The sequence below is a fragment of the Hemiscyllium ocellatum genome, chromosome 16 (genome assembly GCF_020745735.1).
Source record: "Hemiscyllium ocellatum isolate sHemOce1 chromosome 16, sHemOce1.pat.X.cur, whole genome shotgun sequence".
Lineage (NCBI taxonomy): Eukaryota > Metazoa > Chordata > Chondrichthyes > Orectolobiformes > Hemiscylliidae > Hemiscyllium > Hemiscyllium ocellatum.
This window is the reverse complement of record NC_083416.1, coordinates 40,048,888-40,072,363: the sequence shown is the minus strand read 5'-3', so window position 1 is coordinate 40,072,363 and position 23,476 is coordinate 40,048,888. Positions and strand designations below refer to the sequence as shown.

General features: G+C 40.2%; 1 protein-coding gene across 1 annotated transcript in view; it reads left to right on the top strand.

The window, feature by feature from the left end:
* Window positions 1-23,476, top strand: part of LOC132823558 (glutamate receptor ionotropic, delta-2-like) — a 536,033-nt gene that overhangs the window by 244,672 nt on the left and 267,885 nt on the right. The window contains exon 3 of the mRNA XM_060837503.1: window positions 22,152-22,436. Coding sequence (XP_060693486.1) covers window positions 22,152-22,436 — 285 coding nt within the window. The remainder of the gene's footprint in view (window positions 1-22,151; window positions 22,437-23,476) is intronic.

The following is a 23,476-nucleotide window of genomic DNA, read 5'->3' as shown; positions in this document are numbered from 1 at the left end:
CACTCCACACGCCCCACATTCCTGCATATGCCATCCAACTCTCAAACTCCACCACCCCTCTACATACACCTCCACACCCCAAACACCAACAGCTCGCTCCCCTCATACCCTCAGTTTGCACCCACCCTCAGTATACCTCTACACCCCACATTCCCACACTACACTCCCCCACACCTCAACAAACCCCACACTCCAAAATCCTCACACCCTCACACACATGACCCACACACTCCACCAGCCCCTCACAACCATATCCTTCACTCTCCTACATCCCCATACCCCTGATACCCCATACGTTCCTCACCACCCCAAAACTTCACACCCCATCACAACACAACCCTCAGCTCACACACACACATACACACTGCCACACCTCACTCTCCACTGCCTCAAACCCCCACATACACATCCCCACAACACCGCACTCTCCAAATACAATCCATACCTTCAGATCCGACCAACACACAACCACCCCCGCACGCTCCACAATCCCACATCCCCGAACCCACCACTTTCCATACCCCAATAGATCCACAGCCACACACACCCACACACACCCTTACACACACACCCACACATGCAACCTGCACCTATCCCCCACAACGCCCCCACCATCACTTCTCCCCACTTACCACGCAGCCCCCACAGTCCACAAACCTCAGTTCCCAGCCGCCTCACCCCACCCCTCTCACCACAGAAACCCCTCCCCGTACAGACCATCATGCCCACACTCTCCAACCTCCCACCCCACCCCCCCTCCCATCGCACCCCACCCACCACAACAACCCACTGTGTGGAGCCACAGGGGCATATTATTTACAATATGCATTAGTTACCTGGATAAGGGAAATGTATGCACTTTTACCAAGCTTACAGATGACACAAAATATGTGAGGAGGGGAGGATGACAAAAGGAGTCTGTAAAAAGATATAGACAGGATTAGATAAGTGGCCAAAAATTTGGTAGATGGATTATAATGTGGGAAATACGAGGTAGTACACTTTGGTATTGCAGATAGAGAGTCTGCATGTTATTTAACTCGAGAAAGCAGAAACCTGCAATAGAGGGGCTTGGAAATCCTTGTGCATAAATCACAAGAAGCCAGTACACAACCTCAATAGTGAACGGGAAGGTGAATGGAATGTTGGCTTTTCTTTCAAAGGGAGTGGAGAATGAAAATAGGAGTTCATATGAAGGTCATAGAAAGCACTAGTAACATCACATATAGAATTCTATGAGCAGCTTGGTCTCCTCATTCAAGGAAAGACATAGTGGTGTCTGAGGCAGTCTGGATAAATTTCAATTTCAGATAAGTTGACCCCAAGAATTAAGGGATGTACATGTAAGGAGAGGTTTAATAGGTTGGACATGTACTCATCCAGAGTTTTGAAGAAAGAAATAATCTTATTCAGATATACAAGACTTTTAGGCAGGGTAGATGTTGTTTCCACTTGTGAGAACATCTAGAACCAGACAGCAGGCAACATCAGTAAGTATATCTAGGACTGACATAGACGGATTTTTAATCAGTAGGAAATCAAGAGTTCTGAGGAGAAGACAAGAAAGGGGAGTTCAAGATAACCAGATTAGCATAATCTCTTTGAATGTCAGAGCAGACTCACTGGCCTGACTGGCCTACTTTTGCTCCTGGTCTTGTGGTCTTAAGGGCAGGTACTGCTCTAGTATCAACCTGTCTGATTATTTTCCCTTTTTGACACCTCCAGCAGAGAGAAATGCTTTGAGTAATGCTTCCAAAAAGCAAAATGTACAAAATAGGCAAATACAACTACGAATGTTTAGAAGTATTCAAACTGTTAACTCGCACAATATACACAGTGTAAAATGTTACAGTTCAGAAATATGCCATTCCTCCTCATATGTTTATCAATAGCTATGCTTCACATGAGTCTACTCCTCCTGTACTTTATATTACAACATCAACATTCTTAAATTAGCACTCCTACACGTTGTAGGTGGCAATATTAACTGTCTGTCTCCACGTATCTTATCATTCCTTCCCTTCTTTCACCTCAGTCTTACTTCAGTCTTTTTTTAATATAATGTAGTGACTGGAACCTATCAGGACATGGAGGAAGGGTCTCATCTGCATTGGCTGTTGCTGAAATCAGTGGTACTGCTTTATCTCGAGATAGCAGCAATTTTTTGTGCTGGACAAATGGAAGGTTTTAGTTAATGAGCAGCAGCACACAAGCTGATTTTATGAAGTTAACCTTAATACGACTGTTCATCATCTATTCCTATGAACAATGAGAAAATAATTCTATGCCTTTGCTCAAATCAATTTAGTTGAATTTTCTTCATTGCACCAGGTTGAAGAAAGGGTTGGTGGCTCAGAAGTGATCGTCTGTGAAATTCACATATTTCTGAAGGCTAAGAGGGTTTAGTGTATCAATAGATCAGGGTGGGCGATATCTTGGATCCCAGCTGTTGCTTTCTGGATCAATGTTGTAGATTGAGAGTCTCAGTTCTCCATTTCATGATGTAGACTTTGCTTTTGAATAACCACAGTCCTTGAAGTTTGTTGGCCAGTAGTATTACTTCACCTTTAGGTGGTTTGATTTCTCCCTACTTTGAATGGTAGATGGATTTGCAACATATTCTCATCATTTCCTCATCAACACCAATGCTCAGACCTGGAATGTATTCAGAAAGAGAATTAGTCACATGGGACTTCAGTAACGGGCATGTGGAATGTGTCAGAAGGAATATTCAATCATCTATTTATTTACCAATAATTGGCATAAGCAGTATGCCATATGATTGAAAGTAGATTAGGTGAGCATAACAATTTAATTCATACCACTGAAAAGGTCTGTGTTCTGAGAAAAAAAACGTTGCTTGCACTTTAGTTGATTTCTAGCAGTACTATTTATGAACAGATATATTCTGTACCAATGAAATCACTGGAGTAACCAAGCTGGTTGGATGAGTAGACTTAAAGGTATCTGTAATGGAAACTTAACAGACCGATTCATGGGATGAGAGACTGACATATGAGAGGTTGAATCCATTAGGATTATATTCACTAGAATTCATAAAATAAACAGGGTGGATGCAGGAAGGGTGTTTTTATTGACTGGGATTTACAAGACCAAGAGTCACACTCTGCAGATAAGGGCCAAACCATTTAGGACTGAGATGAGGAGAAATCTCTTCACTCAAAAGAGGCTGTGGAACTCGCTACTATGGAAAGCAGTCAAGGTCAAAGCATCAAAGGTTTCCAAAAGGAACTTGGAGCAAAAGGGATCAAAGGATATGAGTGTGTGGGGGGAGAAGCAGGAACAGGCTACTAGTGAGAAAATGAGCTACGATGATAATGAATGGTGAACAAGGCTTTAAGAGCCATTTGCCTACACCTGCTCTGAATTTCTATGTTTCTATTTTTCATAGACTGTGGAAGGAGAACAATCCCTTCGTGCAAAATCTCAGCGTATCATAGTTAGCTCCTACAGTATTAATTCCACAAATGTAAAAGTTGCTTTAGAATTTGAATTTATTATTCAACCGAATATAAGAGCTAAATACATCACTAAATATGTGCAATATATTTGTTCAATCAAATAATTCATTCCCGTATGGAATGGAAATGTGGAAATCAAAAGCCACTACTTACACCACTTCTATTTAGCCTCGAAATGCATGTAACAGAATTGGAGAAATTTTGAGAAAGCTGTAATCTTTTGGTTTACTTGCAAAGAATTCTGGCAGAGTTCTTAAATGTTGGGAGCATGATTACTCCAGGCAATTTCCAAGTTGCCTATCTCAGGTAAATAACAGAAATAAAATTGTCTGTACTAATCCTCTGAAGTGTTTACAAAGGACCATTAGGAGAGTCTTCATGGCAATGTTAGCATTTATTTTCCTTGAAGGACATCAAATAAATATAAAAATAAAATATTACCTTCATTACTTTGCTTGAAATATTTATTTTCCAAAATGCTTCCTTGTTGCATTCCACCCTATTTAAGTTATTTGAAAAGTAAAAGAACTTAAATGAGAATAATTCAGTTACTGTGGTTATTTTTGGTTTCATAACAATTACAATTCTAGTTATTCTGAACATAATTGGAGGAAAATTGAAAGAATGCAAACTTATGTGGACCAAATATTAAGATATATATTTAGATTAACCCTGTGTTTCTTTGTGCAATGAGAACATGAATGAAAGTTTGTCTGTTCAATTCATTAGCAATATTTACTTATGACAAGCTATCACATTAATGCTCCTTCAAATGATTATAATTTAGGAAAGAGTTCATGGCTTTAATTTAATAAAATACAATCTGAAATAAATAAGATGTGTCCTTATGTAAATAATTCTGAAAACTGTCAATGTGAAAAACCAGTTATTCATATCTAAAATTGTTCCTTAATTCTAAACAAATTAGTATTTTAATGAGGAAACTCAGTGATTTTGGCAATATAACAATGAATGTTAATTATCAAAAAAACATAATTAATCACCAAAAGAGACAAAAATTGTCTCATTTAAAATAAATTATGATTATAATGTCAAGATCAGTGTGAAACAATTAGCCTTTTGCAATATCCTGTGTGGTAGATGGATTTAACAACAGAAATTAAATGCTAGAGGTGTTTGATAGTGAAATAATACTTTAGAAAATGGCTTCTCAAGATATTAATAGCTCAATAGATTAAACACATTTGTCACTGTATAATAGCTACCTTGATACATGAACAGTAAAAATGATGTGGTTTCTTTGGGAACAGAAATCTAAATCAAAATTCCAAGCAGTAACTATCACAACTTAATACTGGTGAAAGGGGAAAATACACAAATGAACTTTAAGTACTTTATGGAAGTAATGTATTAACAGTTCTGGCATTATTTTGGTAATACAGAAGGAAACTTTCAACTACCAGCCACACTTTTTTTCACACGGAAACACATAACAGATCAACTTTGTATGTGTCCAGTATGTGTCTCTAAAACCAACACGAGGCTATTGAGACATGCACACTACATTTGTCAGGTATCAATTGTAATTTACATTGAAAAATAAGATTTGTATATATTATTTACCTATCCTTTTTTTCTGTTGATGAAAAGGTATCTCAAGCGACAATCTGGAAAGGTATGGATAGACATTCCTTCCAAAAAGAACTAAGAGATTATTTTGTGGCATGATTTGGTGTAGAAATGCTCAATCAAGCCTTAGAAAAAATGTCCGATCCTACACTGACCCATTATTCCCCACCATTGCTCCAACCATCTGCTTCCTCTACTATAAACAGCTTTTAACCTCCGGGTTGCAACATGAAATAATCAAATGATTTTGTGCTAGAAATAGGTCAATTGCAGAATTTGATATTTTTAACACCAACAACAGAAGGTGAATGAGAGCTGTGTCTAAAAAGCCATATAGATCTCTTGGGTGTTAAATTGGATGGGCAGCAGACATGCATTGCTCAGATTCTGCAAGTTTAGTTTCCAAGCATTTGACTTCTTACTATTTCGTTCGCTAGAAAAAAATGTAAGAGTATTTGTAAATCCTATTGTTGTTGTTGATTTATGAAGACAACTTGTTTAAATTTCATATTGATACTTTTCATTCCACATACTGAGTGTTAACGTCTTAAACAACTTAAGAACTTAGATCAATAATGTTCGTTGATTTAATAATAGAGCACCAAATGTAATGCATGTTGGACTATAGTTAAGCAATGTCTCGGGAAACAGAGGGAGAAAGGTAGTGTCAAGAGTTTGGCTGTACATCAGGCTTTCTTTAAAAGAGCTAGAAGTTTGGGATGACTGATTTTGTGGATATTGATGTTAAGGCATATGACACACAAAAAAATTGCCATTCAAGTTCATAATCAGAAGTTCACCAGTATTTATTGCTTCAAATGTAGTTTCAAAACATGTGAAGCAGAAGGGAGTAGAGAAGCATCTTGCTGGGATTACATTGGAGATGTGTATGAACCTTAAATAGTGAGAAACACTGTTAAACCAGAAGTAGGATTCTGTATTGTTTATTTTTGTGTAATAATTTATGACACAGTGAAGTTCATCTTAAACCATAAAGAAATAGCATTTAAAAACAGAACGTGTTAGGGAAACTCAGCAGGTCTGGGAGAATCTGTAGTGTGAAAATGAGAATTAACATTTCAAGTCTGGTGAACCTTCGTCAGAATGGCACTGTTGTTTTTAAAAATAAGACAATAGTCATCCCATTTCCACTTGTTCATTCTTTAAATCTTTCAGAAGGACAACCATTACTTACGCACGAGGAGCATGTGCATTGAATGCTGCATGGAATCTGTAGTTATCAACAATAAACATTTCCCAGCAATACAGTACATGTGTTATAACATTAAACATTATTACTGTTCTGATCTTCTCTGCTCTTTGCTGAATTTTCTGACTCAGAATTAGGCTTTAGCTAATATGACATATACACCTTTATTTTAGAGTCCATAATGACAACAAAGCTTTTTAAAAGGAAATAGGAAAATAAAGTTCACAAAATATGAAATTGTTGCCAGAATTACTGCCATGGGAAGGAGCAACTCAAGACATTAACAGACTTGATGCTGCTCAATTGATTTGATTATGTTATTCTGCTCATTCTTGAAAAAATATTGCATAAAACTTTTAGTTTTAACAAATATTGAAATATTTGTGGAGTTTTGTGTCAAACAGGCAACCATTAATTGTGCTAGCCAAAAAATATAATCAGTACAATTGCACCACTAAAGTTATTATTTTAAACATGGCCTCTGATGGCCCTAGACCTAAAATAAAAAAGCAAAGTACAGTAGATGCTGGAGATCCAAAATAAAAACATAAACTGCTTGATAAAATCAGAAGGTCTGGCAACATCTGGCAGGAGTGAACAAGTTAACATTAAGTCCAATATGACTCTTCTTTGGAATTGAACAGGTCGGGCAAATGATTACTTTCATAGTGTTGACAAAGTGAGAGGAGGAGCAAGTGAAACAGATGGTGAAAGTGCCCAAAGTAAAAGGCAAAGCAAGTGTTAATGAGTCCTGAAGGCTGTAAAATGCATTAGTGGAAAATGAGGTGCTATTGCTTCAACTAGCATTCACTGGAACACTGCAGTAGACCGAGGACAGAAGTGTTAGTCTGAGAGCAAGGTGATGGTTTGAATGGCAATTGACTGGAATTCAAGAACATTCTTATGGTCAAACCACAAAAATAGAAGCAGAGATTGGGCAGAGGTGCAGGAAATGGGTCAGACATGATTGAGAGCCTTGTCAACCATGATGAGGAAAATCCTCAATTGAGGAAAGAAATGTGTCTTAACAATTAATTTAACAACTGCTATATGAAAATTTTGTTAAATTGTAAAGTGTTCAGAAAAGACGTACAAGATAGTTGCCAGGATTGAAGGTTTTGGGTTTCAGGAGAGGCTGAATAGACAGGGTTTATTTTTCTCCTGGAGTGTCAGAGGCTGAGGAGTGACCTTATAGAGGTTTATAAAATCAAGAGAGACATGGATAAAATAACTCCATGAAGACTAATATTCCATCACTAAGTCACTCTTATATACACATGCATAGTACATAATGCTGAACCAGCTAGCACAGAGCTAGCTCCTAGAGTAAACAGAGCCCCTGGCACTCCTGTTTATATCTGTCAGCCAGGGTTCCCTGATTGGACCAGCGTATCAGCCCCAATCAGAGAATTCGTATTCTATGACATCCATCTAGCTGAGGAGAAAGTGAGGTCTGCAGATGCTGGAGTATCAGAGCTGAAAATGTGTTGCTGGAAAAGCGCAGCAGGTCAGGAAGCATCCAAGGAACAGGAAATTCGACGTTTCGGGCATAAGCTCTTCCTGATGAAGGGCTTATGCCCGAAACGTCGAATTTCCTGTTCCTTGGATGCTGCCTGACCCGCTGCGCTTTTCCAGCAATACATTTTCAGCATCCATCTGGCTGATCTCATTTCAATTGCAATAGCTAGGGTGAATATCCAATGTCCTTTTTCCATGGTACAGGTATGTTTAAAATGAGAGGGGAAAAATCTAAAGGGAACCTAAGGGGCAACTTTTTCATGCAGAAGGTGATGCCTGTATGGAACAAGCTGTCAGAGGAAGTGGTGGAGGCTAGTACAATTGCAACATTTGAAAGACATCTGGGTGGTAGATGAATAGGAAGGGTTTAGAAGGATATGGGCCAAATGCTGGCAAATGGGACTAAATCAGCTGAGGTAATTTGGTTGGTATGGGCGAGTGGAAGAAAGGATCTATTTCAATGTGTATAACTCTATGGCTCTATAACTACAGACCATTGATAATGTCCATTTTTATTGTAGCCCATTCTCTCCCTACCCTATCCCATGTCCTGTTTGCTTGGGTTTACTCTCAGAAAAGCCAACATTCTTCCTTGCTATCAACACCAATTCTTTTTCTATGTTATTCTCTATTACCATTACCACTGTTTGTGTCTTTCGCTGTGGGTGTGCTCACCATCTGTTCCACTTGTTTCTCATTCCACATACTCACAGCATAAAAGAGATTACTTTCTGGCCTCCTTCTGTTACAAAGAAGTGTTCACTCTGTTGCTGTCTTCATTAATGCTGCCAAACCTACTGAGATTTTCCAGCACTGTGCTATTATTTTAGCATGATCTGGAGATGCCGGTGTTGGACTGGGGTGTACAATTTTAGCACTGAGCTTAACTTTGACATAATGCCAAGCCTAGGTAACCTGAGGCAGGGATGTCTGGCACAGTTCCTTCCAGAGTCAGATTAGAAAGACCACTGAAGCTCGTTACCAATTTTTGGCTGATCTGCAACTGAAGCTGCTATGCGTCAAAGCAGAGTGACAAAGAAGCAACAGGATAATTGCTCCCTAAGGTTGTATTGGAGGTGTTGTATCAAAAGCTGTTAAAATTGTCATTTTAATTTCTTGTCAGTTTTCATGTTGGAGGAACATACTTTGTCAGTGTTCTTGTTAGAGTGAGAAAATATTATGTTTGACATTCCAGGGAAACTAATAATGAATCAAGGACTGAAATACTCTCACACCGGTAAAAGCAATAATGTACTCAAATTGGGAAGAGGTGACTAATGGACTTGAGTAAGAGCAAGGTCTAGTTAGACAAGTATTGTCATGGTTTAGGGTCTACAGCATGTCTCTTTTGGTTTGTAGCCACATGGTATCCCAATTCCATTAAACCTATAGGTGACAAGTGGGGTCAGGGATTTCTTTTCCAAAAATTATTGTCTTATCTGCTACCAACCAATCTGATTTTGTATATAGAATTCCAGCCCTTTAGGATCTCTGTTGGGATGTTAATTATGCAATAATTTTAATAAATAATTAGATAAGAGAGAGTATTAAAAGATATTGTGTCAAGCAATATCCCACTGTTAGGATTCAGAATAACCATGATCTCAATAAATGATGGGCCCTGGTTGAGGATCGGGTAGCCTGACTCTTCCTAACTTTTGAATTGAAAAGATCTCATGAAGTAACTGGAAAGATTGTGCCAAATAACATGCCCTTCTATCCATAATTCATCACAAAATGTTTATCGTCCCAATAAAATCCTTGATATAACCAATTTGTGCTTCTGTCTGCTATTCAGGACAAAAGCAGTTCATCTAGGAGAAAGTGAGGACTGTAGATGCTGGAGATCAGAGCTTATGCTCAAAACGTCGATTCTCCTACTCCTTTGATGCTGCCTCACCTGCTATGCTTTTCCAGCAAAATATTTTTAAGCAAAAGCAGTTCGTACCAAGTTTTGTTATTAACAGAAAATGGCTATTTATTGCTACGCACTTAACTTCAACAAATGGCTGAGAAAATGAATCCCTAAGCTATTAATACATGGCAAACTATAAAAGTTTAAAAACCCCAAAAGCATCATTTAAATGATGAGAGAGTTTAACATATTATATGTGGAGGAAAAATGGGACAAAATTCTACTCAAAAGTTCAGATCACCCTTTTAAGCAATGATGGCACACTATTGTGTGTAAAGCAATGGTTATTCTTCATTTTGATAACTGATTCAGTGGTCATAGAATCCCTCTAGTGCAGAAAGAGGCCATTTGACCCATCGAGTTTACACTGAACCTCACTAAGACGCAGTTTATCCCCATAACCCTGCAGTTTCCCATGGCTAATCCACCTAGCTTGCACATCCTGAACACTAGAGGACAATTTACCATTGCTAATCTGTACAGCTTTGGAGTTGGAGGAAACTGGACCACCTGGCAAAAACCCACACAGACACAGGGAGAATACACAAACTCCACACAGTCATCCAAGGCTGGAATCAAACCCAGATCCCTCATGTTGTGAGGTAACAGTCCTAACCACTGAACCACAATGCCAACCTAAGTCTTTGCGTGCTAGAATTCTCTGTTAAAGTTTCATGGTTTTCTTGACTGACGACTAGATAAGAGATAGACAGACAGAGTGAGAGCAGGTTGTTGTTAGCTTGCAGGCTCTGGATGTCTCTGCCTGCCCTGCTTTTACAGCTTTGTAACAAAATTCTGGTCAACCAGATGGCTATCATCAGGTGATCTTTCGTAAACTCAGATTTCTGGTTCCACTCTGTCTCAAAGTACCTTCCTCACTGCTATGAAAAGCAAAATTGCCTTGAACAGTTAAAAATGTGCACCATTTGATTTTTCCAAGCTTCTAAGCGCTCCTAGAAGTTTAGTTATATGACAGTTCAACTTCGATTACAGTTTATTTTCAGTCCAAAAAAGGGGAAAAAAAATAGTGTGATTCCTTCAAGCCTATCCATAGTGTCATTGACAGCATGGCTCACTTGTCAGCACTCTTGTCACTGATTCAAAAAAAAGACATAAGAACATAAGAATTAAAAACAGGAGTAGATCACTCAGCCCTGAAACCTTCACACCATTGTAGAAGATTGTGGTGGATTTACCTTAGGCTTCAACTCCTCTTTCAAGCCTGCTCCCCATAGCCTTTGACTATCTAACTCCCTCCTTTCTAAACACTTGAAGTGATCTAGCCTCCACAACTCATGAGATAGAGATTTCCAGATATTTCCTTTCTCTGGGAGGAGACAATCATTTACATGTCAGTTTTAATATGTGTCACCATATTCTGTGATTACATCACCTACTTGGTGATTCCCCCACTAGTGGAAATATTTTCTCAACATCTGCACTGTCAGGTTTTGAGGAAGGGTCATCAGCTCCAAAACATTAACGTTGATTTCACTTCACAGATGCTGCCAGATCTGCTGAGCTTTTCCAGCAACTCCTGGCTTTGTTTCTGCACTGTCAAGCTGCCTCGTCAACTTTCAGTAAGATCACCCCCATTCTTCTAAACTCCAATGAATGAAGTCCTCACCTATTTAGTTGTTCTTGATAAGGCAATCCCTTCCCAGGAATCCGCCTAGTGTTTCTTTTTTGAATGGTCTCCAATGCCAGGGTATTCCTTTTTAAATGCAGAGAGCAAAACTGTGCAACGTACTCCAGATGCACCCTTACCAAAATTGTCTACAATTATAGCAAGAGTTCCCCATTTTTAAACTCCAGACCCTCCAACAATGAAGACCAAAATTCCATTTGCCTTCTTAATCACTTGTTGCACCTAACATTTTTATGTTTTTTTGCACAAGAACAGCTAGATCCTTGTGTGCTGCACTTTTTTGGAGTCTCTCTCCATTTAATTAATAATCTTTCTTCTGATTCTTTCCACCAAAAACCTCACAGTTTGTTGCTTTAAATTCAATCTGCCAAGTTTTCGCCCACTCACTCAACTCATCTATATCCACTTGCAGATCCCACATGTCCTTAGTACAATATGCTGTGCCACCTATGTTTGTATCATCAGCAAAGTTGGATTCATTTCATTCAGATGTTATGTCCCAGGTCTTGACACTCAGTGCAGTACTGAGGGAGCAATAGTTGTAGGAGCTGTCTTTCCGAAAGGAATTTAAACCTCGTTGTCGGACATGGATATACAGAGATCCTAAAAATAGCTTGAAGGTGCACAGGGGTGTTATCTTCAGTTTTCTGGTCAATAGTGACCTCTCAAGCACATAAATATATCTAGTCATGTTCACATTGTTAACTGTGGATGTTTGTTAAGCTCAAATTGGTTGCATTATTTCATAGCAGCATTGAAAATATAAGAATGGGCCATCTGGCCCTTTGTCCCTGCTCTTCTCTTCAATATGATCATGGGTGATCATCTAACTGAGAACCATGTTCCTGCTTTCTCCTAATGCCCTTTGATCCCTTTAGTCCCAAGTACGATATCTAACTCATTTTTGAAAACATTTAATGTTCTAGCCTCAACTGTTTTGTGTGGATGAGAATTCCAGAGGCCCATCATTCTCTGGTTGAATAAATTTCTCCTCATCTCAGTCCTAAATAGCCCACCAGGTGTCCTGAGACTTTGACCCCAGTTCTGGCCATTAAGAACATCCTTCCTGCATTTGCTTTGTTAAAGTTTTATGGGTTTCCATGTGATTTCCCCCTCATTCTTATAAACTCCAGTGAATATAGTCTCAACCATATGTTGGCCCTGCCATCAGGAATTAATCTGGTAAACATTTGTTACACTGTTTCCATTGCCAGAACATTGTAAAAGGAAAAGAGTTCAAGAATTTAAGGAAGGAGGCACAAGAGGCTATAATTGGAGGCACACAGAGACTTCAGAGGTCTGCTGTGACCTAGGAGGTTTCCAAGATAGGGAGGAGATCACTATCACATCATGACTGGAGCTGAAAAATGCCTCACGAATTATGATCAACAAAGCACGTTTTATTTCCTGCTGTTTTATCCCTTTACTCTTTGTTTCCAGGTCCCAAACTGGGCCCCGGGGCAGAGGAGTGGGGGTAACAGTCACACAATGGGATTTTCACAGAGGTGTCCCCTCAGTTGGCACGAAGACATATTCTCTGTCTGATTGAGGGTGAGACAGGGTCTTGAAGTAGGAGGGCCAATCACAGACCTTTCAAATTAAGACAAGCAATGCACTGCACTAAAGAACAAATAACTGAGCGGGTGCTTCAACATAGAGGTGATTTCTCACCAAGGTTTCTCAAAGTCTAAATGGAAAAAACAACAGCCAAGGCACAAGTGTTGGGATTAGGGACATCCCTGGCTTTGGACCATACCAGGCTCCCTCAAAATATTTTAAGAAGGTAGCCCAGACCCAATCTTTAAACATATATTTTGGCAGCAGCTGAATCCCAACTCATTACACGTGTAGTGTCTCCCACCTGCCCTCCTCCGCTAAATAAAAAAAAGGACTCTCGTGTGTTGCTGGGGTAAAGCATTTCAATTGATATTTCTTGTGTATCGTGTGATTGATTAAAAGTTTGCTTATAGTTAGCTAATTGAATAAGACCACAGAGAAGTACTAGAAATTACTTAACTCATAAATTTGTATAAATTAATTAAATAAGTAGAGATGGCCGGATAGCTGATGTGCTCTAGCTGTATGATGTGGGAGCTGGCTGATCCCATTGTGAACTGCAGTGACCACATCTGCAGCAAGTGTTGGTTGCTGGAAGAACTCCAGATCAGAGTTGTTGAATCTGAGCTTCAAACACTGCAGCACATATGGGAGGGGGAGAGTTACCTGGTTGCTTTGTTTCAGGAGGCGGTCGCACCCAGTAGATTAAGCAATTCAAATTCAGTCAGTGATCAGGGACAACAGGGTGTGACTGTAAAGTGAGGCAGGTAGGGGGTTTCTGAGTTCAGGAGTGGAGGAGCTTCAGCCCTTGACCTTGTCCAACAGGTAGGAGATTTTGCTCCCTGTATTGATGTGGAAAACAGCTGTGGACAGGATGAACCAGCAGACCATCCCACCATGGTACAGACGGCCATTCAAGAGGAGGGAGAAAAAAGACAAGTAGTTGTTATAGGGCATTCTATAATTAGGGGGACGGTTAGTATCCTTTGTGAGCCAGATCAGGAGTCCCGCATGGTGGGTTGCCTGCCCGTTGTCAGGGGGCAGGACATCTCCAACTGGCTTGAAAGGATATTGGAGCAAAAGGGAGATGATCTAGTTGTTGTGGACCATGTTGACACTAACAACATAGGCAAGGCTAGGAAAGAGGTCCTGTTAGGGGAGTATCAAGCACTAGGAAGGAAATTGAAGAACAGGTCCTCGAGGGTCATAATCTCTGGATTACTGCCTGAGCCATGTGCCAATTGTCATAGGGATAAGAAAATTAGGAAGTAAACATGTGGCTAAGAGATTGATGTGGGGAAGAGGGATTACATTTCATGGGACTTTGGCATCAGTTTTGCAACTGGGGCGATCTGTACCGATGGGACGGTCTCCACCTGAACCAATTTGGAATCAGTATTCTGGCGAAAAGGATAAATAGAGTGGTCACTAGAACTTTAAACTGGTGAGCCACTGAGAAGTGAAAGGGAAAGCAACAGGAAATATGGAGTCAAGCAGAAAGATAAGCAGCAGGTTAGCATGTGTGCAGGGTTTAAGTTCAAGACAGACTAGGAATGAAGCAAAAAGGAAGGACAACTTAGGACATATTACTTGAGATGATGGAAATCATGAGGATAAGAAAATTTGCGTTGAGGTGCTTTACCTGAATGCTCATAGTATTCGTAACAAAGTAGATGAATTAACAGCACAAAACATCGTGAATGATTATGATGTGATAGGCATCATAGAGACATGGTTGCAAGGGGTTCAAGCAGTTAACCATCCAAGGATTTACAACTTATCAAAAAGACAGGGAGGTGGGCAGAGGGGACGGGGTTGCCTTGTTAGTTAAGAATGAAATTAAATGTATGGCACTGAATGACATAGGGTCAGATGATTTGGAGTCTGTGTGGGTGGAGTTGAGCAACCACAAAGGCAAACAAACCATAATGGGAGTTATGTACAGACCTTCCAGCAGTGGCCAGGATCAGGGGCACAAGATGTACCAGGAAGTAGATAGGACATGTCAGAAAGTAAAAGTTTCTTTGAAAACATAAGAAACAAACAAGAGAAAAATAGAAATTGGGGGCTCCAAATTGATGCTTGGAAGGCTAGTACTATGAGATAAGGAAATAGCTGAAGAACTTAATAAGTACTTTGTGTCAGTCTTCACAGTGGAGGACATGAGTAATATCCCAACAATTAAGGAGAGTCAAGGAGCAGAGTTGAGTGGTAGCCATTACAAAGGAGAAAGTGTGAGAAAAGCTGAAAGGGCTAAAAATTGATAAATCTCCTGGCCCGGATGGGCTATATCCGAGAATTCTGAGAGGGGGGTGGGGGGGGGGGGTGGTGGTGGTGGTGGTGGCTGAAGAAATAGAGCAGGCATTGTTTGTAATCTTTCAAAAAATCACAGGAGCCAGGGAAAGTCCCAGATGATTGAAAAATCTCTGTTGTAACCCCCTTGTTCAAGAAAGGATCAAGACGAAAGATGGAAAATTACAAGACGATTAGCATAACCTCAGTTGTCCGTAAAATCTTAGAATTCATTGTTAAGGATGAGATTTCTAAATTCTTAGAAGTGCAGGGTCAGATTAGAACAAGTCAGCATGGATTTAGTAAGGTGAAGCCGTGCCTAACAAACCTGTTGGATTCTTTGAAGAGGTAACAAGTAGGTTAGACCAGGGAAACCCAGTGGATGTTATCTAACTAGACTTCCAAAAGGCCTTTGATAAGGTGTCTCACAGGATGCTGCTGAGTAAGATGAGGGCCCATGGCGTTTGAGGTGAGCAACTGGCATGGATTGAGCCTTGGCTGTCTGACAGAAGGCAGAGAGTTGGGATAAAAGGTTCTTTTTTGGAAAGGCAGCTGGTGAGAAGTGGTGTCCCGCAGGGTTCAGTGTTGGGGCCACAGCTGTTCACTTTATGTATTAATGATCTGGATGAAGATACTGGGGGCACACTAGTGAAGTTTGCTGATGATACAAAGTTAGGTGGACAGGCAGGTAGTTCTGAGGAGTTAGTGAGGCTACAGAAAGATTTAGACAATTTTGGAGAGTGGTCAAAGAAATGGCTGATGAAATTCAGTGTGAGCAAATGTGAGGTCTTGCACTTTAAAAAGAATACAAACAAGGACTGTTTTCTAAATGGTGAGAAAATTCATAAAGCCAAAGTACAAAGGGATCTGGGAGTGCTAGTCCAGGATTCTCTAAAGATTGACTTGCAGGTTGAGTCCGTGGTTAAGAGAGCAAATGTAATGTTGTCATTTATCTCAACAAGATTGGAATATAAAAGCAGCGATGTGCTACTGAGACTTTATAAAGCTCTAGTTAGGCCCCATTTAAAATACTGTGTCCAAAATTGGGCCCCACACCTCAGGAAGGACATCCTGGCACTGGACTGTGTCTAGCAGAGATTCACACGGATGATCCCTGGAATGGTAGGCCTAACATATGATGAACAGCTGAGGATTCTTGGATTGTGTTCTTTAGAGTTTAGAAGGTTGAGGGGAGATCCAGTAGAAACTTATGAGATAATGCATGGCTTAGAAAGGATGGAAGCTGGGAATTTATTTCTGTTAAGCGGGGAGACTAGGACCCGTGGACACAGCCTTAGAATTAGAGGGGGTCAATTTAGAATGGAAATGAGGAGACATTTCTTCAGCCAGAGAGTGGTGGGCCTGTGGAATTAATTGCCATGGAGCACTGTGGAGGCCGGGACAATCAAGGCAGAGATTGATCTCGCAAGGAATTAAGAGCTACGGGGAGAGTGCGGGTAAGTGGCATTGAAATGCCCATCAACCATGATTGAATGACAGAGTGGACTCGATGGGCTGAATGGCCTTACTTCCACTCCTATGCCTAGTGGTCTTTAAAGGCAAATGTAAAGTGTTGTGTTCCAGATGCACTTCAACCGGTCAAACTACTTGACGTTAAACAAACACAATTTATTAAAACACTGTAGTTAAAACACAACAGAAAGAAGAAGAACTTAGAATAACATCTCTGTTGGAAAGCTTAATAGAATAATAGATACAGTAACGATTACTCATCAACAATTCCAATATAATAACATCCCATAAACAAAGCCCTTGGGAAAAAGGCGAATTCAGAAATCAGATTTTCCCACATACAGTGCCCGCAGTTGGAAGAGAAACCCTAGCTTCTAGCTGGAACCAAGAGAGAGAGGAAAAAATAGCTTCTACTTCAAAACTCCAGCAGCTTCTGCTGAAGCTAAAAGCTAAAAGAAAAGCTAGAAATCCTGGTCTGTGAGAGATGGACACACCACTCCAGGCTGCTTCTGTTGCTCCAAGTTTAAAAGAAAAATCCAAGACCTCAAAAGCTGTTTACATTATCATCTCTGCCTCTCATTCAATCTCTTTTTTAAAAGAAACCAGAACAAAATACACCTCTTAAAAACACAGTATCATCACAGCCTCACAGGGTGGTATTTAGCTGTATCCACACCAAGGCAAGCTGGCCTGGTACCCACTGTCACATCAGGAGGCAGTAGAAAATCCCAGGCAACCTTGTTTCAGAGCCTTTTATGAGCCAATTAATGAACTCAACAGTGCAAGTCACCCACACTTGCGACTGTGCGGACTGTGATAAGGAATCTAGCACACTGATTGGCATTGATATCTTAGAGCCCCAGCTACATCGGTTCCCATCCCCAGCGGTGGCCAAAAATTCTGTCTATCATTCCATCGGCCCTAGTTGTCAAATCCTGGCTGACATGAGTCAGAATGTTCAGTAAAAATGCATTGTCATTCTGGTGCCAAATAGGCAGGCCCTTCATTTAAGTGACCTTAGCATCTCCCTGTATTGAGCAAGGCTTTGTTTCCGTACTGAAGGTTATGAAATTTATTTTGATATATATTGCAAAAGCACTGTCTAAAAGTTCCAGGTCATGAGCTGCCATACTTCACAGGATTTAAAGCAACTACTGAATGCTATTGAAATAAATTGCTCAGAAAAAAAGTTGGCATGTGTAGGGTTGAGAGAGCAGCAGCATTCCTCTTGACTCTACAAAGCTGGCTATGGACTGGCATCAGCCTGCACTCAACATGCTCACTCTCCAATTGCCCTCCACATACATTGACTATCTCTCCTCCAATCTCCACTGGAGCTTCTGCAGAACTCAGTGCCAGTTGATATTGATTAGGGTGGTCCAACATCTTGCCTTTGTTATTATGATGAGCACTGAGTTATTATGAACAGCACAGTCCTGTTAGGAAGGGAATTTCAGAATTTTGACCTTGTGATAACAGAGGAACAAACTTGTATAATTCCATATCAAGCTGGTATGTGGCTTAAAGGAGAAATTGCAGGTGGTGTGTCTTCCTTTGTGTTTATTGCTTCATTCATCTTGGTCATAGAAGTGGTGGGCTTGGAAGGTGCTGCTGATCTAGACATGGTGAGTTGCTGGTGTGGATCTCATGAATGGCATAGACTGCTTGGTCTCTGCACTCTTGTTGGAAGGAGTGAATATTCAAAGAGGTGGATAGGTTGCTGATTAAGCAAACTGTCTTGCTTTGTGTTGAGGTTCAAGTGTTGTTCGAGTTGCATTTCTGCTGATCTGATTGTGATTTTAATACCGCAATCCTGTCTGTTCCTTCTGATTCTCGACATTCTCTTTGATTAAAAAGATGTGTAACTCAGTCTTGAATAGATGCAAAAAAAAACAACCTCTATTACTCCCTGGGGAAGAGAATTCCAAGATTAATGACATTGACAGAGAGAAAAAAACATTCCCCTCCTTTCCATATTAAATGGGAACTCTCTTATTCTAAAACTGTGTCCCATAAGTCTAGATGCCCCTGAAAGAGGCAGCCCCCTCCCAGCATCAATCTTGTCAGAACCTCTTAGAATCTTAGGTTTTAATCAAATCATTTTGTTCCTTCTAAATGCCAAAAACTATAGGTCCAAGCTCTACAATTTTTCCCTATAAAATATTTTTTTAATCCTAGGTAATTAGCTGAGTGAATTTTCTCTGAGCAGCTTCCAATGCAAATACATCTGTCCTTAGGAATAAAGACCAAAACTATATCAAGTACTTGAGACATTGTCCAGTAGTAGCAAGACTTCTGTACTTTTATATTCTGTCTCCCTTACAATAAAGTCCAGGATTCTATTAGCCTTCCTAATTGTTGTGGTTCTGTTCGCCGAGCTGGAAATTTTATTTGCAAACGTTTCGTCCCCTGGCTAGGCAACATCATCAGTGCTTTGGAGCCTCCTGCGAAGCGCTTCTTTGATGTTTCTTCCGGTATTTATAGCGGTCTGTCCTTGCCGCTTCCGGGTGTCAGTTTCAGCTATCTGCTGTAGTGGTTGGTATATTGGGTCCAGATCGATGTGTTTGTTGATGGAGTTTGTGGATGAATGCCATGCCTCTAGGAATTCCCTGGCTGTTCTCTGTCTGGCTTGCCCTATGATAGTAGTGTTTTCCCAGTCGAATTCATGTTGCTTATTGTCTGCGTGTGTGGCTACTAGGGATAGCTGGTCGTGTCGTTTCGTGGCGAGTTGATGTTCATGTATGCAGATTGTTAGTTGTCTTCCTGTTTGTCCTATATAGTGTTTTGAGCAGTCCTTGCATGGTATTTTGTAAACTACATTAGTTTTGCTCATGTTGGGTATTGGGTCCTTTGTTCTAGTGAGTTGTTGTCTGAGCGTGGCTGTTGGTTTGTGTGCCGTTATGAGTCCTAAGGGTCGCAGTAGTCTGGCTGTCAGTTCTGAAACGCTCCTGATGTATGGTAGTGTGGCTAGTCCTTTTGGTTGTGGCATGTCCTTGTTCCATGGTCTGTCTCTTAGGCATCTGTTGATAAAGTTGCGCGGGTATCCGTTTTTGGCAAATACCTTGTATAGGTGTTCCTCTTCCTCTTTTTGCAGTTCTGGTGTACTGCAGTGTGTTGTGGCCCTTTTGAATAGTGTCCTGATGCAGCTTCGTTTGTGTGTGTTGGGGTGGTTCATCACCGGATGACCAACACCAGATCATCAACGCCACACTCACAGGAATCCGATTCACGAGAGAAGAAGAAAAGGATAGCCAACTCCCATTCCTAGATGTGATAGTACAGAGAACACCGAACGGAGAATTCACCACAAGGGTACACAGGAAAACAACACACACAGACCAAGTCCTAAACTATGAAAGTAACCACCCCAACACACACAAACGAAGCTGCATCAGGACACTATTCAAAAGGGCCACAACACACTGCAGTACACCAGAACTGCAAAAAGAGGAAGAGGAACACCTATACAAGGTATTCACCAAAAACGGATACCCGCGCAACTTTATCAACAGATGCCTAAGAGACAGACCATGGAACAAGGACATGCCACAACCAAAAGGACTAGCCACACTACCATACATCAGGAGCGTTTCAGAACTAACAGCCAGACTACTGCGACCCTTAGGACTCATAATAGCACACAAACCAACAGCCACGCTCAGACAACAACTCACTAGAACAAAGGACCCGTTACCCAACATGAGCAAAACTAATGTAGTTTACAAAATACCATGCAAGGACTGCACAAAACACTATATAGGACAAACAGGAAGACAGCTAACAATCCGCATACATGAACATCAACTAGCCACAAAACGACACGACCAGCTATCCCTAGTAGCCACACACGCAGAAAACAAGCAACATGAATTCGACTGGGAAAACACTACTATCATAGGGCAAGCCAGACAGAGAACAGCCAGGGAATTCCTAGAGGCATAGCATTCATCCACAAAGTCCATCAACAAACACATCGACCTGGACCCAATATACCAACCACTACAGCGGACAGCTGAAACTGACACCCGGAAGCGGCAAGGACAGACCACTATAAATACTGGAAGAAACATCAAAGAAGTGCTTCGCAGGAGGCTCCAAAGCACTGATGATGTTGCCTAGCTAGGGGACGAAACGTTTGCAACAAAAACTTCCAGCTCGGCGAACAGAACCACAACAACGAGCACCCGAGCTACAAATCTTCACACAAACCTTGAGCCTTCCTAATTACTTGCAATATCTGCATGCGAACGTGTTGATTTAAGTACAGGGCACCCAGACGTATCTGTACTGCAGCTTCTGCAATCTCTATCCATTTAAGTAATGTTTATCCCTAATGGATTTCTGAAATAGCACTCTTTTCTAATACTACACTTCTTAGACTACTAACCCCTAACTCCCACACCAATGCCTCCGACATATATGATTAGTTCATAGATACTTTTGCTTTCAAGAATAAACTGTTTATTTCGGCAAATGTTTTCTTCCTATTACCCAATAAAAACAGCCTTTCTTCGAGGTCCTGTTCGGTGGTAGCCCTGAATCCTTGCCACTCTACATCCTCACTTATCTTTCCACCTGAAATCCATTCCCAATAAATTCATACTACCCTGCTTTATCTCATTGACATGCAATCCATTGGTGACATCATATAAAGTCATAGAGTTAGAGTTGACATGTATTTAAATAAGACCTGGATGTCCATCCCCATCTCCTTTTGTTAATATTTCCCTCTCAAATTTCCAGTGAATACAACCTTGAATTATTCATAACTTCCTCCATCTAAAAATTGAAAAGAGCAAGCATTGAATCTTAAATAATGTCTGTTTATTTAGTTCTGACAGATACTTCTGGTTGAACCAGACAATTCATACGTTGATTGTTCAACATCTCTCAAATATATATGTTTGTATTTCTATTTACATTTAACCACCAATGAAATCATCCATATATTCATGAACTCCAGACTTTCAATGCTTTCCTGGCCAGTCTGTTATACTTAATTCTCTAAAAGTTGCAACTTATCCCAAACGATACTGGCTGCATTGTATCTGAGAACAAGTCGTGCTGACCCATCTCATTCATTCACACTGACCTGCTTTGACTCGTGGTCATCAACTATTTAAATTTAAAATGTTCATTCTTACAGTTAAATCTGTCCATGAGTCTACCTTCATTTCCTCCTCCATCCATGCAACCCATAGTCTCTGATCCTCAGAGTCCCTCCTTTTCAGTGTTCTCCCTTCCTTCATTACACTATTGGCAATTTTGTTCTCAATAGCATAGAAACCATGCTCTGCAATTCTGAGCCTCAGAAATTCCCCACCTTCTTGGCCTTTGAGAAAAGGTTCTTACAATCCACATTTCACCCTTTTTCTTCCTAAACGCATTAGGATGTCAGCCTGAGTTAACAGCACTACTTAAATGCAATTGATAGATCATTAACGAAATTTTTTTCTTCTTTTTCAGCCTGTGACCTTGTGTCACAAGGAATCTTGGCTCTTGTTAGCTCCACTGGCTGTGCTCCTTCAGCTTCACTTCAGTCCTTTGCAGATGGAATGCATATTCCTCACCTCTACATTCAACGCACAGCAGCTGGAACTCCACGTTCTCAATGTTCTATTACAAGGAATACAAGAAACAGTGATTACACGCTTTCTGTCCGTCCTCCTGATTACTTCAATGAAGTGATTCTCAAAGTAATCACAGAATTTTCCTGGCAGAAGTTCATGATCTTCTATGATGATGCATATGGTAATAATGTAACCTGGTGTTCCTTAAATTATCAAGTGTAAATTGTTCTAGCTTTAATAGTTTCAGTACTGATGTCTAACCTGTCATTATTTGAACCAAAAAAATATTTCATCTATATACATAGTACCCAAATTTTAATACAAATAAGAGGGCTGAGCTAACAGCCATGTCATATTGTGAATCCGATTAAAGTAGTACAGTATTTGTGTAAATACCATAATCCTGAAAATGAATCTAAACCCAACAGTTCAAATAATTAGTGTTGTTTATTTAGAACGTGACTCTATCTAATACAAAGGAAGAAATAAATTAAAAATATGATGTGTCAAATTGAAGGGTTTTGCTTTGTTTTTATAGCAAGAATTTGCGTTGGTCTGAAAACTTAAAGGGAAGCAGTCTTTCTCCCTTTTTCAACATTCCTGGCACAGAATTTCTGTGATTTTGTCAAAGCAATAAAAAAAGGATAACATAAGGGCAGGACTAGTTTGATAGATAGAGGTGGGAGTTGCAATAACTGTAATACAGCACTACAGATGCGTAAAATGCCAATACAATCTTTATCATACATGAACTCCCCATGGTATTACTTATATCAGATTGTGCCTTGACATCCAGCACCTGGCATTATTATTTGCTAGATTCAGCCTGGGAAATTTAATCACAGAGCAAAGAGCATTATTCCATAATAATGAGTGAACTGACATTTCATAAAAGTCAAGAAATGAAAGTGTGTGCCTGATTTCGTTCTTTGCTTATTTTTAAATTATAGTTTCCTTTCCCAGCAGTTGAAAGTAAGTTTTTAGTAAGTAGGCACTTGACAATTACAATTACCCAGCTGGTTATCTCCTCCTAAGTTTATTTCTGAGAGTTTTATTTCTTTGGGGTGCTCCCTTTAGCATCTGGATAATATGTTGGCATTACATTTCTATCTGTGCTATTTTAATGCACTTACTAGCTAATTTGTTTTAAATGGGTTAACAACTGCAATGAAATAGCAGAGGCTGCAATTTAGCACAAACATGCTAACCAATAGCTTACAG